At 48.1% G+C, this 16,645-nt stretch overlaps 1 protein-coding gene and 2 pseudogenes across 1 annotated transcript; 2 read left to right on the top strand and 1 right to left on the bottom strand.

Moving 5' to 3' along the window:
• Positions 1 to 482: 482 nt before the first annotated feature.
• On the top strand, positions 483 to 7,512 carry LOC149328001 (uncharacterized; annotated as a pseudogene).
• A 377-nt stretch (positions 7,513 to 7,889) lies between these two features.
• Positions 7,890 to 9,029, bottom strand: LOC149328000 (uncharacterized). The gene has a single exon (XM_089565023.1). The coding sequence runs from the start codon at positions 9,027 to 9,029 to the stop codon at positions 7,890 to 7,892; it is 1,140 nt and encodes a 379-aa protein (XP_089421149.1).
• Positions 9,030 to 9,098: 69 nt separating this feature from the next.
• Positions 9,099 to 9,822, top strand: LOC149327999 (uncharacterized; annotated as a pseudogene).
• Positions 9,823 to 16,645: the final 6,823 nt, after the last annotated feature.

Genomic DNA, 16,645 nt, shown 5'->3' with positions numbered 1-16,645 from the left:
CACGGTCTAGCCTGATGCGAGTCATCGAGGGCCAGGTGCCATTCTCTGCCCGAGGGATGACAGCGGCAATGAACATGCCATGCTCTACCTGAGCCGAAAACTGAGCTCTCGAGAGATGGCGTACAGCGCGTCGAAAAAATTTTGCGCTTGCATTGTTCGGGCTATCCACAAATTACAATGCTATCTTGGAGGCGCCAAAGTGGTCGCAGATGCTACATCGGAATGACGTCCGGCCAGCTTACGGCAACAGTTAATCCCACTGTCCTCCTCCTCATACTTATCGCAACATTTATCGCCGCAGTCCCGCTGTCCCACTCCTCACACTCCTTCTCTAACCGTTTCGCACAATGCCTTTACTAACACGCATAAAAGAAATAAGTGTTGTCTTGGCCCATCCAGCGCTGTGTATGGTGCGGATTATTCTGTGGTGATGAGGATGGGATGACGAGCCGCCCCCTTAGTACGACGCAGCCTTCGCCACCATGGGAGGATATTCCAGCCGGCCGCAGTTTGACGGGACAAGCGACAAGTGGCCAGCTTACCAAATTCGACTGGAGGCATTCTTTCAAGACAATGGCGTCACGGGCAACAAGAAGAAGTGGGCCCGGTGTGTTGCAGTGTGACGACCCACATCGTGAATTTACTTAGTGGTCGATCGGCGCCAGACAAGGTGAACGAACTTTCTTCTTCCAAGTGGTAGCTTTGAGGCAGAAGCACTTTTCGCCACAACTAAACGAAATAGCAGTCTTACAAGTTCTTTACACGCGCCCAGCTGCCACGCGAACCTGTCAAAGGTTTCATAATTGACATTCGTCAAATAGCAGACGGATGCAATTTTGGCGCAACGTTGGATCGAATGCTGCGGCATCGCATCGTTTGTGGGCTGTAAAGCGCAGGAGTGCGTCGACAGTTGCTTCGGGAGCCGCAGCTGAGGAGAAGTGAAGCAGAAGAAATCGTGCTATGAGACGGAACGCAGAAGTGAGCGCACAGCAAATAAAGAGCCACGTCGATGAAAGAAGCTACATGTGATGGGAGGATAGTCGTATCGCTCAAGAAACCGACCACAGATTATTCCGTGCAACTGCTGCGCAGTGAAAGGGCACGAATCAGACGATTCCCGGCACCGTTCGGGAATATGCTTCAAGTGCGAACAGCGGGGTCCTATCTATTTATACTTTTATTTATTTATTTTATTTATACACAGTACCTACAGCGCCCTCACTGGGGCATTATTGTAGGTGGGAAACATCATAAATAAGAACAAACATCTAGTACACAATAAATTAGGCAAATGATGCGGTCTACAGAGAAAATACAGAAAACCATTGTAGAAAGGCAAACATACCCTAAACATACACACACACACACACAAGAAAGATACATTTTAAAATACAGCACTGCTTAAAGAATAAAGCTTTAGGAATAATCAACTTTGTAAAAATTTCAAAAAAAGCAGCATGATACACTCGGACAAGAATTATTGCACTTATATTGACAGGTGGCTTTGCAAATCGGCCGGAAACGATGTAGGAGGAGCGGTAGCGACCCGAGAAGGGAGACAGTTCCAGTCATGCACTGTTCGTGGGAAAAAACTATATTTGAATACGTTTATACGGCTATTGTACTCGCGCACCTTAAGTGGGTGGTCAGTGCGGGCGGAAATGTAGCTGGGTTCATTAATGTATTTCTCTTTTGGAATTCCAGTTTTATTATTAAGCACATTATAAAAGAAAGAGAGTCTCAAATATTTGCGCCTGTTTTCAAGTAACGCCCATCCCAACTTCTCGCGCAAACCAGAACTTTTTTGGAAATTGTAATCGGCAGACACAAACCTAGCAGCCCGTTTCTGGACGCGCTCCAGCTCCTCAATATTCAGTTTTGTATGCGGGTCCCAAACCGCGCAAGCATACTCAAGTATCGGACGTACAGTAGACATGTATAATGTCTCCTTCAGCGTAAGGGGAGCGTCCTTAAAGTTACGTCTGAGAAAGTTTAATGTGCGGCTGGCTTTAGCAGATATGTAATTTACGTGTGTATTCCATGATAGGTCAGTAGAAAAAAAGACTCCCAAGTACTTATAAGTTGAAACTGTGGATAATTCAGTGCTACCAAGGAAATAGTCTGTTTGGAAGAATTGTTTCTTGTTTGTAAACCGGACCAGATTGCATTTGGAGATATTTAGCGCCATATTCCAGTTGTTGCACCAAGAGAATACAGAGTTGATGTCATACTGTAGTGAAATTGCATCTGCTTCAGAAGAAATGTTGCGGTAGATACAACAGTCATCAGTATAAAGTCTGATTATACCTGAAATGTTACTAGTGAGGTCATTTATAAAAATGAGAAAAAGAAGAGGGCCCAAAACCGACCCCTGCGGAACACCTGAAGTTACACCCACACTTTCCGAGCTGACACCGTCGATAACCACGCACTGTTTCCTTTCCGCAAGATACGCTTCAATCCAGGATAAGAGTGAGGTAGGAATATTTAATTCTGAAAGCTTCTGTAGCAATAGGTTGTGAGCAACTAAATCGAACGCTTTTCGAAAATCTAAAAATATACGATCTACCTGACCGGCAGAGTTTAAGGAAACAGAAATGTCATGTGTGAATTCCACGAGCTGTGTTTCACATGAGAAGCCGGACCTAAATCCATGTTGTGTCGAACAGAAAAAACTATTGTTTTGTAGATGGCTAATTAACTGAGTATAAATGACATGTTCCAGTGTTTTGCACGACACGCTCGTCAGCGATATGGGCCTACAGTTACATGTTTTAGTTTTGTCACCACTCTTATGAATCGGAACGACATTGGCACTTCTCCAGTCAAGGGGTAAAGAAGAATTCTCTAACGATTTCTGAAATAATGCAACTAGATACGGGGCAACCGAAGCCGCACAATTTTTCAAAACGTAATTGGAAATGTTGTCAGGCCCTGGTGCTGATGTAACTTTAATTTTCTGTAATAAAAGCATGATCCCCCGTTCAGAAATTTCTACGTCATTCATTCTGGTCAGGGTGCTGGAAGATTGAAAGTCAGTATGTATATTAATGGGATCGGAAAACACCGATTGGAAATAAAGATTGAAACTTCTCGCTTTACCTTTTGAATCCCTTCCAAAATCAGTTTCGTCTAGTATATCAGGCGCAGAGACCCTGCTGTTTCTCTTATTTTTAACATATTGTCACAGAAGCAGGTAGGCAGGTTTGTATTTGCCACAACGTCCAAGCGCCAGCGGAAACGTCACGGCCGGCTAACCGACTAGCGAGCGAGCTCACGGGCGAAGAAGAGCGCGCGCCAGCCTCCTGAGCGCGACTACTAGGCGGCGCCAGTAATGCGTTGCGGCATTGCCCCTCCCGGTGAAAAAAGCATCGTCCCGATGCTGCGTGGCGAGGTCAAGCAGAACCGTAGGCTTGACCTAGCGGGCGTGGAAGGGCTTCATCCTGGCAACGTGTACGACTTCCGATTGTGTTTGTCGTCGGGACGTATGAACAGTTCCTTGCAGAATCACTTCGTAGGTGACGTCGCTGAGTTTGCGCAGCACTTCGTACGGGCCGAAGTAGCGGCGCAGAAGCTTCTCGGAGCGACCCCGCTGGCGAACAGGAACCCACACCCAGACTTTATCGCCAGGGTTGTAAATTACCTCCCTGTGACGAAGGTTATAGCGTTGAGCGTCTTTAACCTGCTGCGTCCGGAGTCTCGTTCTAGCAAGCTGACGGGCGGCCTCAGCGTGCTGGACGAATTGGTCAGCGCCAGCAACGGATGGAAGGGCGACATCGGGCAGTAACATTGCATCCAGCATGGTAACGGCTTGGCGACCGTACACCAAACGAAACGGGGTGAAGCGGGTCGTTTCCTGGACTGCGGTATTATACGCAAATGTTGCATACGGTAGTACCTGGTCCCAGTTCTTATGGTCTTCGTCGACGTACATTGAAAGCATATCGGCGATGGTCTTATTCAGTCGCTCAGTAAGGCCATTCGTCTGAGGATGGTAAGCTGTTGTTCTGCGATGACAAGTGCCACTGAGCCGCATAACTTCCTGGGTGAGAGCTGAAGTAAATGCAGTGCCTCTGTCAGTTAAAACGACCGCAGGGGCACCATGACGGAGGACTAGGTTAAAGATGAAAAAGTTCGCAATATCAGTAGAAGTGCCGCTGGGAAGAGCTTTGGTTTCACAATAACGGGTGAGGTAATCAGTGGCGACGATAATGTAGCGGTTGCCCAAAGATGACGTAGGAAACGGCCCGAGCAAGTCCATACCGACTTGGTGAAAGGGTACTCGAGGAGGACCAATAGGCTGCAGCAGACCGGCCGGCTTGACAGGCGGCGTCTTCCGACGTTGGCAATCACGGCACGTCTTAACATAACGCTGGACAATAGCAGCAAGCTTGGGCCAGTAGTATTTTTGTCGTACGCGAGCCAAGGTCCGTGAGAAACCGAGATGGCCGGCAGAAAGCTCGTCGTGGCATGCCTGCAAAACGTCGGGACGCAGCGGCGTTGGGACCACCTGCAGGTACTGAGTGTCTGTGGGAGCGTAGTTTTTCTTGTAAAGGACGCCGTCCCGCAAGCAGAACGACGACAGGCCACGCGTAAAAAGGCGAGGTGGCGATGAGGCGGCTCCCTCGAGGTAATCGATGAGGGGCCGTAGTTCGGTGTCATCTCGCTGTTGTTGAGCGAGATCAGGCGTCGTGAGAGCGCCGAGAAAAACGGAGTCATCTGTTTCAGGTGAAGAACACGGGATAGGGGCTCGGGATAGACAGTCAGCGTCACTGTGTTTCTTGCCGGACTTGTACACAATAGTGACGTCGAACTCCTGCAAGCGGAGACTCCAGCGGGCTAAGCGGCCAGAAGGATCTTTAAGGTTGGCTAGCCAGCAGAGAGAGTGGTGATCACTGACCACTCTAAACGGCCGACCATACAAATACGGCCGAAATTTTGTCACCGCCCAGACAATTGCAAGGCACTCCTTTTCGGTAGTAGAATAATTCGCTTCGGCACGAGAGAGGGTGCGACTGGCGTAAGCAATGACCCGCTCAGCGCCATCTTGCCACTGAACGAGAACTGCTCCGAGGCCAACGTTACTGGCGTCGGTATGCAATGCTGTATCTGCCTCCTCGTCGAAGTGGCCAAGTATGGGCGTTGTTTGAAGGCGTGTGCGAAGCTCCTCGAAAGCCCTTTGCTGCTCGTCGGCCCAGATGAAAGGTTGGTCGTCCTTTGTTAGACGAGTCAGTGGTTCGGCTATCCGGGAGAAGTCATGGACAAAGCGTCTGTAATAGGCACAGAGGCCCAAAAACCGTCGCAACGCATTACTGGCGTAGCGGTGGGGACGCAGGTGGGACGTTGGCGCTGAGGTACTGGTCGATGTCCCGAGGTCGTTCACCATAGCGCGGCCGAGGGGCATCCGGTGAGAATCCGCGCAAGCCCATCTGACGGTATGGACAGTGGCGCAGTACGTGTCCGGCTTCGCCGCAGTGGAAGCACAGCGGTAGATTGTTCGGCGTACGCCACACGTGTGCTTTGCGAACGGGCGGTCGAGTGTCGGGCGCATCAGCCGGAGCTGGATGTCGGGGTGCAGGACGGACGAGAGGAGCGGGCCTGTAGGGTGCCGGCGGTGCTGGCGCAGGGGTACGCAACGCGTCGCTGCAGGACATGACGCGCGGCGCAGGCGGCTGGGGGGATGGCATTGATGGCACTGCTTGCCGGAGCTCTTCACGTATAACATCCGAGATGCCGCCAACACGCGGGTGTTGCTCGAGAAAGGGCATCTTTTGCAGTTCTTCACGTACGATGCTTCGGACAAGCTCGCGAAGGGCGCCACTCTCGTTGCCGTTCATCGGCAAGCGGAAGTCCACAGCAGTAATGTTCGCAGAACGATCAAATTGCACAAATCGCTGTTGTAGGGCACGCTCCATACTTGTCGCCTCCTTCTTAAAATCAGCCACAGTACATGGAGGGTCACGGACAAGGCCGACAAAGATCTGTTCTTTAACGCCACGCATAAGATGGCGCACCTTCCTTGCCTCCGACATGGACGGATCCGCGCGGTTGAAAAGCCGAGTCATTTCTTCTACAAACATGGCGACGCTCTCATTGGGCCGCTGCGCTCGGGACTGTAGAGCCAGTTCAGCCATCTCTTTTCTTGCGTCGTTGCCGAATGTGCTGAGCAGCTTTTGCCGGCAATCTTGCCAGGTTTTCGAACCACATCTTGGCGGCGTCTTCAAGTGAAAAATAAATGTTCCGCAACTTTCGCTCCTCGTCCCACGCATTAAACGCAGCGACCCGGTCGTAGTTGGTCAACCAGTCCTCAACATCCTCAAATTTGTCGCCATGGAACGGCGTGGGCATACGCGGAGCATGGAAGAACCGCGGCTGGGCACTTACTGGAAGGTGAACGGGCTGGCTTGCCTCTGTAGTCGTCATGGTTCGCGGTAAGGAAAGAAGGGGACCACACTCGAGAGCTAAGCCTCTCAAGCGGCGGCTGGCCTTGTGCACAGGTGTGTCCACGGCGTGTAGCTGGGCTTCGGAGGCACCCAAAAGCTCTTCGGACATGGGATGTACCCAGCACCTCCACCAAAATGTCACAGAAGCAGGTAGGCAGGTTTGTATTTGCCACAACGTCCAAGCGCCAGCGGAAACGTCCCGGCCGGCTAACCGACTAGCGAGCGAGCTCACGGGCGAAGAAGAGCGCGCGCCAGCCTCCTGAGCGCGACTACTAGGCGGCGCCAGTAATGCGTTGCGGCAATATTTCCAGACTGCCTTCGGGTTTGTCTTTAGTTGTTGGCCTAGTGTGCTGAAGTATGCCCTTTTTGCTTTACGGATTTCTTTCGATAAGTTGTTAGTTTGCTTTTTCATCTCGGAGTACAAAGTTAGTGCGGGCGTATCACAATATCTGCGAAACAGCCGTTTCTGCCGGTTGATCATTGCCCGCAACTGTCTATTTATCCAATGCATATCGTCACGACGCTTGGCTGAAAGCAAGCGGGATGGGATGAAAGTCTGCGTCAGTGACAAAATTTTAGTTTTAAACAAGTTCCAGAAGGAATCGATATCCAGAGATGGCCGATGTGAAAGAAACTCAGGAAAAAATGCGTCGAGTTCCCGTGATAGCGAAGCATAATCCCCTTTTTCATAAAAATACACTTTGCGTGGTTGGGTGTAGTGGGTCTTCATAGCATTACAGGATACTTTTGCTAAAACTACATCGTGGTCGCTTATGCCTGGCAGCGTTATGACAGACGAGACTAGGCTAGGGTCATTGCAGAAAAACAAGTCTAATACATTAGCACTGGTAAGGCCGAGTCTGGTAGGGGTTTGAACAAGCTGGAATAATGAGTGAGCACCAATTACTTCACGGAAAGCGGTATACAAGAGCGATGCAGTGCGAATTACTGGTTTAAAAGAAGACCATTCTACGCAGGGCATATTAAAATCACCGGCAAGGATAATATGTGTTGCGTCTAAGGCTAATAATGTGTTGCTAAGTTCAAAAAATGGCTGTGCGCAGGTTGAACCGGGCGTCCTATAAAAAGAGCCAATTGCGAAAGAAGTACCATCGCCCAGCTGTACCTTGCACCAGACAGCTTCACAGGAATCGTTTTCTAGGTTAACAGACACGCTTTTCAAACTGCTATGAACGAGGATGAACACACCACCACCGCGTACATTGCGATCCTTCCTATACGTGGTATAAGATGGAGGAAATATTTCACCATCGCTTATGTTGCTGTCCAGCCATGACTCGGTTCCAATCACCACATGTGCGTTTGTCATTTGTAAGAGTGAGGAGAATTGGTCAGTTTTGTTTTTAGACTGCGACAATTAACAACAATACAGACAAGTACATTTTTAATAGCAGTTTGTGGGCTAGCTAAAAGCCTCGGTGATGGCTATTGGTTTACGCAAGTGATATCGTCTGTTTCAATGTTGTACATATAGGTTTTGTTGTCCAGGTTTAGCTTATTAAACCGCAGTTTCAACTTTCCCCCGCGTGCCTTAGCAAACTGCATGAGCATTTTTCTTTGTTGCCGTACTTTGGCCGAATAATCCTCGCTTATCGCCCAGTCAGTATCTTTTAGTTTGGCAGCATTTGAAAGAACACGATTCTTCTCTTTAAAGGACAAGAATTTAACGATCAGGGGTCTGTGCTTGTCAGGTGCATATCTTCCTAGTCTGTGCGCTCTTTCAATAGCAGCGGCGTCAACGGAAAGCTTTAACTTTTCAGCGCAAAAAGAGATAATTTTAGTCTCAGACTGTTCCCACGATTCGGTTTCTTTGTCATGGATGCCGTAGAATATTAAGTTATTTCTTCGTGATTGGTTCTCCAGGTCATCGTGCGATGACTGGAGGGCCGTGCACGCAACAGCAAGTTTCTGGGAACTTTGAGATAATCTTTCTACTTCAGGCTTTAGCGGGAGCACCAGTGACACATTATCTTCAACGCTCTTGAATTTTTCTGCAAGTTTTGTTAGTTTTTCTTCGAGATTCTTTTGCTCAAACCGAATGGAACGTAGTTCGTCCAATATTTCGGTCTGTTGCTGTTGTATCACTGGTATTGTCATGATAGTATCGAACCTCTGCTTTTCCTGCTCAGCAGACAGAGGCCCAGGGTTTTGCTCTACGTCTCCCGCAAGCAAAAGCTTTCTTTTAAACAAACCTAAGTATCCTGAACAGCTCGCGGACACATCGTACAGAAGGCGTAAAAACATGCACACAGCAAAGTTGGGATCTGGCGTCGACTTCCTAAATGGTTTGCCATTAACAGAAAGGTAAGAGTAACAAACCTGAAGAAGAACAAGATGTAAGCGTCTGGCTGCCATGTCGGCGCCAGATCCCGGTGTGGCTGGGTACAACAGCTGCTTATGTAGGTCATGCTTGTGCTGAAGATTCCAGGGTTGCCAGTCGATGAAGCGTTCGAGCGCCGGTAGCGCTGTGAGGTCCAAAGGCGAAGCGTCACTCAAAAAAGCCAGGTCAGCAGGACAGACTTGCTCGGTAGAAGCGGCTCCATTCACTGGAAGGCACGTCGTCATCCGGCAGTATCGAAAATCGCCATCATTTGCAGCATCTGAAGAAGAACAAGATGTAAGCGTCTGGCTGCCATGTCGGCACCAGATCCTCTCGAGACTGTTTCCATCGAGAGAAAGAGTTCATTGAAGGGCCACCAGGGTGTCGCGTCAGGTAAATACCCTATCATCTCGAGAGGAGGGCACGTCTGTGAGCATGGACGGTATATTTGCGTTGGAAGCAGCGGACAGTAACGCAGGTCGATAGAGGTTCACCAGTCTCCGCGATCACATGGACCACCTATGAGCAAAACAACACAGTGGGGCCCAAGCTGCGTGATCCTCTATTCAAACCGACTCGCTTCCTGAGAAGGCTTCCCGTTCGGGGATGACTCAAGCTCAAGGTTTCGTGCGGAAACCGGTCGATGGACGGATCCCTGACAGTCGTCGGTTGCTCCGGCCCCAAACTGTGCAGACTCGACCTAATCCAGGCGTTCAACATGCTGGAGGGGGCAGTAATGAACCTGAGCACGACAGGTGAGCGCAGACCTTTCGTCGGGACGGACGATCCTAATATGCACCGTTTGGTAACAGAATTCGCTACCGTCTTCGCGCCAGGCCTACGTCTCATCAGGGGTCCGCTGGTACACTTTGAGATGCGGGACAACGTTATACCGAAATTCTGGAAAGCAGGCGAATTTCCGTACGGCTTTCGTCCAAAGGTAGGCGCTGAACTTGAGCGCCTTTCGGCCGCGGGCGTTCTTGTCCCTGTGCCTTATTATAGGTGGGCGGCACCGGTGGTGCCTGTAGTAAAGCGTAACGGCCACATTCTCCTCTGCGGTGATTTTAACAATGCGGATTTTAACAGGGCTACAATGCGGATGCCTGAAAGTCCTTTCTTCTTCCTTGCTGTACAGATTACCGTTGTTCTTGGCACGTGGCTATCTGCACCCCGCCAAGAACATACCAACGTCAACGCAACGTCACCGTACTTTGTGGACGCCAACTGCACAGCTGATGCTATCGGTTTCGCCATCGCTTTCCTGCCCTCAGCGCCACCATGCGCCAAAGGAATGTTCACCCCACCCACCGAGGATATAAAAGCCAGTGGTTTCAACGACTTCTTCAGTGGGCAGAGAAGAGCAGCTACAATGGTGATGTTTGAAAGTCCATTCTTCTTCCTTGCTGCACAGGTTGATAACGGTACTTACCCAGGCAGCTCAACAACATTGGCCGAACGTCGCGCAAGTGTTGGCAAAACTTGGCACGAACATCGGTCCTACACTGGCATTTGGGCCGAGCGCTACCACTTCACACATTGGCCTTACTTTCATGCCAGTTCTGGGCCAACGCTCGGCCAATCAAGCGGCCAACGCAGTCCCGATGTTCGTTCTGCAGCATGGACCAGCAAAGGTCTCATACTGGCATCCAACTTTCAAACATTGGTAGCCAACTTTCAAACATTGGTAGCCAGCTTTCGAATAATGGTTTCCAGCTTTCGAATATTGGCATCCAGCTTTCGATTAATGGTTTCCAGCTTTCGAATAATGGCATCCAGCTTTCGAACGCTGGCACATGCAATTAACCCACTCGGCAATGACCGGCACTGTGGATGGATGTACATACATACCATTCTACCTAGCAAATATTCATAAATGAGGTTGCGAAAGAATTCCAGAAAAAAGACCCGTTTATTGCTTTGAGTTACAAGAATCACGCTTCTAGCGCACACAGGATGGTTTGCGCTACCACCAGCCACCGTGGGGAGTAAAGAAAAGGGGCACAAGAGCATGGTGGCAGAGGCTGTGGGAAAACAATTTATTTTCAAGTTTGGTGCGTGCCGATCAGGTTGGACAAAGCATCTCGGCAAGCTGCTGCGGCACGGCTAAGGCATCCATAAAGCGCTCAACAGAGCTGTCCTCCAGTGAACTGGTCAGTCATATCCAAAGTAATCGTTGCACTCCACTTGCAAGGGAACTGCTGGACTGCATTCAAAGCAATTCCTCGTCCAGTTCTTGCACGATGGCCTCACGAAGCGCCAAGCCTGCAAAGAGATGCATGATGTCATGGTAAGTTGAATTATGGCCATCACAGAACAAAAACAAAAATGATTAAATAACACCGAATTTTGTGAAACACAGTCATCGTGAAGACACTAGCAACATATTTTACAGGATAATTTTGAATTTATTCTTTGGAACCAGCACCACATTAGTTGCACAAAGTGGAATTTAATTTACTAAACTTCCCTTATACCAAATGGTTTAATTTAGTTTAATGCGTCGTGTCGCACTCCCAGTAAATATATTCAATGCGAGATAAGCAAATTAATGTGATATTGAAAACAGATTAATGTATTATTTTGTTTTAATATAACTCGTATCTCTAAATTGCGAGGTAATTTTTTATTCCAGTAAACATGCACAGGTTGTAGCGTCTCTTCCACATGGACGTCAAAACAACATTTTTGATTAGTTTTATTTAATGGGGTTAAAAATGCGGCTTGCGATTTTTGACGAAATACGCTGAACGCAAGGAACTCAGGGCACCTTTGTTTTACCTTAGTTGCTTCGCATGCATGCTATAGTTGGATTCGAAACTGCAACTTGAAAACCACACAAAAATACTAGTCTTGTAGTCCAGAGTAATGCCCTTTTTCATTGCGAGAGAACTTGGGCAAAAGCTTTAACCAGTAATTGCGGATTTTCTATTGAGTCTGCAAGAGTAGAAGGCAAAAAGAAACACTACGGAAGTATTACACATATCCTTACCAACTAGTCTGCAGTGGAAAATTAATTAAGCGGTTCTGATTTCCGTCGTGCATAAGCGGTAAAGGACATATTCCCGAATGCATCCTATCTCAAGTCATATGAGTTCAAACCCGCTGTTAGCCAAAGTGGTGAATCTTTAGTGAGTTCATCTCACCAAAGACGAAAAATTAAATTCTCACCATTCGGCCACAATTCCACTGCGCACGACGTCAAGCAAGCCATTTCGCAATGAGAGTGGGTACACAGAAGTCGTCCTCGTGCTTTTTGACTCGCTCTCTTCTCCTGCCTAAAAAATAAAGGCGCATGTAGTCGAAGCAACATTTACTACAAAAACCACTTTAATTTCCAGACGTATATCAAGGTAAAAGAGTTTTAGTACTTACAAAAGATCTTGCAGGCGGTACGAACAGCGTCGGAGCTCTCCTAATATATGAGTGTGGCTTTTCGCGTGCACAGACTATGAACGGTACTAGCTCGAGTGTGCATGCATTTTCGTCGCGTTGGTTGTGCACGTGGTTGAGCTCCGCCGTGCAGTCAAGAATGTCTTATTGTGATGAGTCGCGCGGTTCCAAGACGAGCAGTGGAGACGATGGTGTGTGTGTGTGTGTGGGGGGGGGGGGTTGGCTGGAGGGGAGAGAGTAATTTTCCTTTACACAGGTTTTGTGGTTCCGAGAAAAGTCCTCGAGCTGAAAGGTGGAGACAGGGAGGTGGAGGAACAGCGAAGCGCGTAGCTGCGTGCGAGGGAAAACAGGTTTGAGAAAGTGACAACCAAAAAGAAAAAATAGCGCTTCTCGGGGTGGGGGGTTAGCCCGCTCCCTGGAAAAGGGCACGGCCGGGAGAACAGGTGGGGAGATATTGGACTTGAAGACTTGAAAGAGAGAGGGAAAGAGGCCAAAACACGTGAAAAGGGTTTGGAATTTTTGGAGAATGAGTCACATAGCCACAGGCAGTACAGAAAGCAATATCTACAAGAGAGAAGTGGATGGGAAACACAGAAGCGTCAAAGTATTGCTACAAAGCTGCAGCAAAAGCCTGAAAATTTTGAAGTGAAAAACTTGGAGCTTCAAGATGCATTTCGCCAAAATGACTTGAGACACTCGCGTATTTTGTGGGGCCGTATGATGTGGCTTCTGTCAGTTCAAGATAGCTTAAAATGTTACCACATAACAAAAATATAAAGAAAAAAAAATATCCAAGCAGAATGCGCGCTCTTTCATAGTTTCATGTACCGTACATGCGCCAAACAAGCTAGGTTAACATGCGTCTAACGCCGGTTGTCAGTCCATTTATTCAGTGGTCGTCGAAGAAACCTCAAATTGTTTGTTGGGGTGGAAGTTTCGCGCAAAAAAAGCAAAAACAAACAAAGGCATGTTGAATTGTGGTTCGCAACTACTTTCGATGGTTTTCATCAATAAAGGTGATGTTCGAAAGAAAAAAAGAACCTGCGAGTAAATATGCAAAGACGTGAGCAAGAGCTATATAGCCCCCAATGCAAATTACGCAACAGAAGAATAAAATGGTCAAAAACAACAATTTCCAACACAACGATTTGCAGAAAAGGAAGGAAATAGCAAATCAGAAAACACGGGAAAGGCGCGATCACAGGGCAAGACGTAGGGAAGCGTAGGAATCGCTTAGCACGTGTCCGCGTGCGTTTATGAAGCATCCGCCTAATATTTCACGAGCGCAACGCATAATTCGAAATTACGAGGCGACTGCTTCGTTTCTGGACGTTGCCAAAACTGAGCACAATTTCGGTTTAGCGAATGCACTTGCGCTAATCTATTACGTTTGTATCGCGATCTCCCTGAAGCAGACACCAGCTGCGCACTGCGGCAGTGAATTCCTAGAGCGAATAAAAAAAAGTGATTTTTTTATTCCAAAAATTTAATCAAATGAAACTTATTTGATTTTTGTTGAAGGCACCTGTTGACAATTTTTGTTGAAGGCGTGTCGGGTGTAATCAGAAGGTTAATTCTGATCAACAGGACTTCGATCGCAATTCTCCTAAACGTATTATTGCTGCTCACTGCGCAACCAGAGTGCAGCTTTTGCTCACAAACTGCAAAAGTGTTCGGTTAAAATATAATAATAAATAAAACCAAATCTTTGAACTCGCATGTTTTAGCGCGTTCCAAAATTATGAACTGCCGATATGGTACTCGACAATAAAAATAATTTTGAACCCATTTTAATGGATGACACAATGTTTACCAACATTTTCCAGTATACTTTGAACACTGGATAAGCGGTGGCAATCCTAGGCCAATATAGCCAGCTCCCGGAAATGGCATAGCCAATTCTGGCAAAGAGCGGAACAACACTGGCTAACATGGCCCATGATAGCCAGGATTCGATGATGGCACAGCCAGCAATGGCAAACAGTGGGGCAATCCTGGCTAACCTGGCCCATGATAGCCAGGATCTAATTATGGCTCACCCAATACTGGTAAAGCGATGGACAACCAGGGCCATTGTTGGATGTGCTAAGGAGTGGCACAACCAATATCGGATGCTCACTGTAAACTCTGGGCCTAGTTAGGGCCACGCTTTGCCAGTGGATTTCCAATATTGGCCCGCTGCCGTGTGCTACCCGGGTATACGCTAAACGTACTAGCAACGTCTGTACGCTGCTCTTCACTTGACCACATGTGTTAGCTTCAACAATCTGCGAATGCGTGCATGTTGTGAAGCTTTTATTGTTAGCAGGTGACATTGAGACAAACCCTGGTCCAAATCCAGATGAAGTTAACTCAAACACTGATGTGCTTGCTGCGATTGTAGCACTGTCAGCTGAATAAGAGACCCGCCACGCTGAGCTGATGGACACCTTAACCCAGTTTAAGACAAACGAACTTGAGCTAGAGCAGAAAGTTTGTGATCTCACTGCCAGGCTCACGGCTGTTGAGTCCCACGTACAATCATTGGAAGGTGAAAGTTCCCCCGCACTCACAGATGCTATATCCGACGCCGTTCATGCTGAGTCTGCGGCAATCAATTCACGGCTAGACAATCTCGAGGATCGGTCTCGTCGAGACAATCTTATTTTTTACGGTGTGCTGGACACCAGCTCAGAGACCTGGCCTGAGTCTGAAGAACACGTTCGCAAAATTATTTCTGACACATTGGACCTATCGTTTCCTGATGAGGGTATCCACCGGGCTCATAGACTGGGCTCTTATGTTTTGGAGGGATGTCGGCCTATCATTGTGAAATCCGGCTCCCCCAAATTAAGAGAGAAAATGTTATCGCTGCGCTCGAAGTTCAAAGGTTCCAAGAGAGCGATTAGTGAAAACTTCTCTCGCGCCACACGCTAGTCCCGCAAAAAGCTGGCCGAGTTCGGGAAGGCTTCAGGAGGGAAGTATTCATTGCGAGGAAATCGAACGTACATAGACAAAAAATGCTACATCTACTTTTGACAACCGATCCTGTTCGTGAAGTAGATTGCGCTGACAACCGTTCAAATGCCAACAGACGCTAATCTGTTTCGGATGCCATGTATAAAACCACGAGTGTATCATGCACTGCTAGTAGTTCACCACAATAGCTACACACACGGCCAGCCGCAAAGCCAGTTGCCTTTCTTTTTTCCAGTGTGCGCAGTGTCCGTAACAAACGTCACGAATTGTCTTCAGTAATTGACACGTGCTCAGCACACGTTGTTATCTTGACTGAAAAAGGGCTCTTGAGCGATATTTTGGATCATAAAATCTTTGAATTTGAAAGTACTTTCAAACTTTTTCGGTGTGACCTTATTTGGCGTACTGGTGGCGGGGTACTGATCGCCGTACGTGATGGTTTGAGATCTTGTGTTTTAGATATTGCTTCATCATTAGAAATTGTGTGTGCACGTGTCACTCTCGAGTATCGTGATTTTATTTTTTGTGTGTGTTATCGTGCACCCACTTAGTCCATTTCATTTAGTTCTGATCTACATGATGTATTATATGAGTTAGTTGTCCGGTTCCCTTCAAGTCCAATCTTTCTCCTTGGCGATTTTAATTTTACAGCAATTAACTGGCATGAATCCCCTCCTACATCGGATGGTTCATCCGAGTGCTCTCTCTTCATCAGCCTTTGCCTGGAGTTCAATCTTAAGCAGCTTGTTCTTCAGCCTACGCGAGCCACAGCGCAGTCTGCTAACATCCTTGATCTCATCCATACTACAACACCTCAGCTTATCTCCTGTTTAAAATATATGCCTGGTTTAAGGGATGATTGCCTCATTTCCCAGTCGAAAAAAACACCAGCCCGTATCTGGTGTTTACACCAGACCGGAAATTCAGACACGGGTTGTGGTGTGACCCGGCCTGGTGTGACCCGGCCTGGTGGGACCCGGTCTGGTGTGACCCGGTCTGGTGTTACCGGGTCTGGTGTTACCGGGTCTGGTGTTACCGGGTCTAGTGTTACCGGGTCTGGTGTGACCCAGCCTGATGTTTTTGGTGTGGCCCGTTCTAGCGTTTTGGTGTGGCCCGGTCTGGTGTTTTCTGATGTGATTTAATTTGGTGCCGTGCTGACCGGGTTAGGAGCCTTCGGGAACAATTTCCCTGTTTCACGATATGTGCCGCCCGCTGTGGAGCATAACGAGCATACCTGGTACCGAGAAAACAGGTTGAAAAGAAGCGCACGTGGGTGAAGCAGGCAAGGTGTGGCTCCACAAGACGCCAACTTCACACGTGAGGAGGCAAGTGTGAGCTCGACAGCTGCCCTCTTCTGTCTTTGGTACTTTTGCTGATATAAACTGCACAAGTACAGTTAAACCACCTGCTTCTGCAATGCTTGCGCAGTTGTTCACTATCACTGGAGAGCTCAAAGAGAAGAGTTGTGTGTACGCAGAGTGGCCGTGAGAAAAACGCAAATTCAATGTGCTTT

Source organism: Amblyomma mixtum, chromosome 10 (genome assembly GCF_055824585.1).
Source record: "Amblyomma mixtum isolate Tamu chromosome 10, ASM5582458v1, whole genome shotgun sequence".
Taxonomy (NCBI): domain Eukaryota; kingdom Metazoa; phylum Arthropoda; class Arachnida; order Ixodida; family Ixodidae; genus Amblyomma; species Amblyomma mixtum.
This window is presented reverse-complemented; position numbering and strand designations above follow the sequence as displayed.

What these genes read in the sequence shown, in the direction of transcription:
- LOC149328000 (XM_089565023.1), bottom strand. Translation starts at nt 9,029, where the DNA reads ATGACGACGTGCCTTCCAGTGAATGGAGCCGCTTCTACCGAGCAAGTC.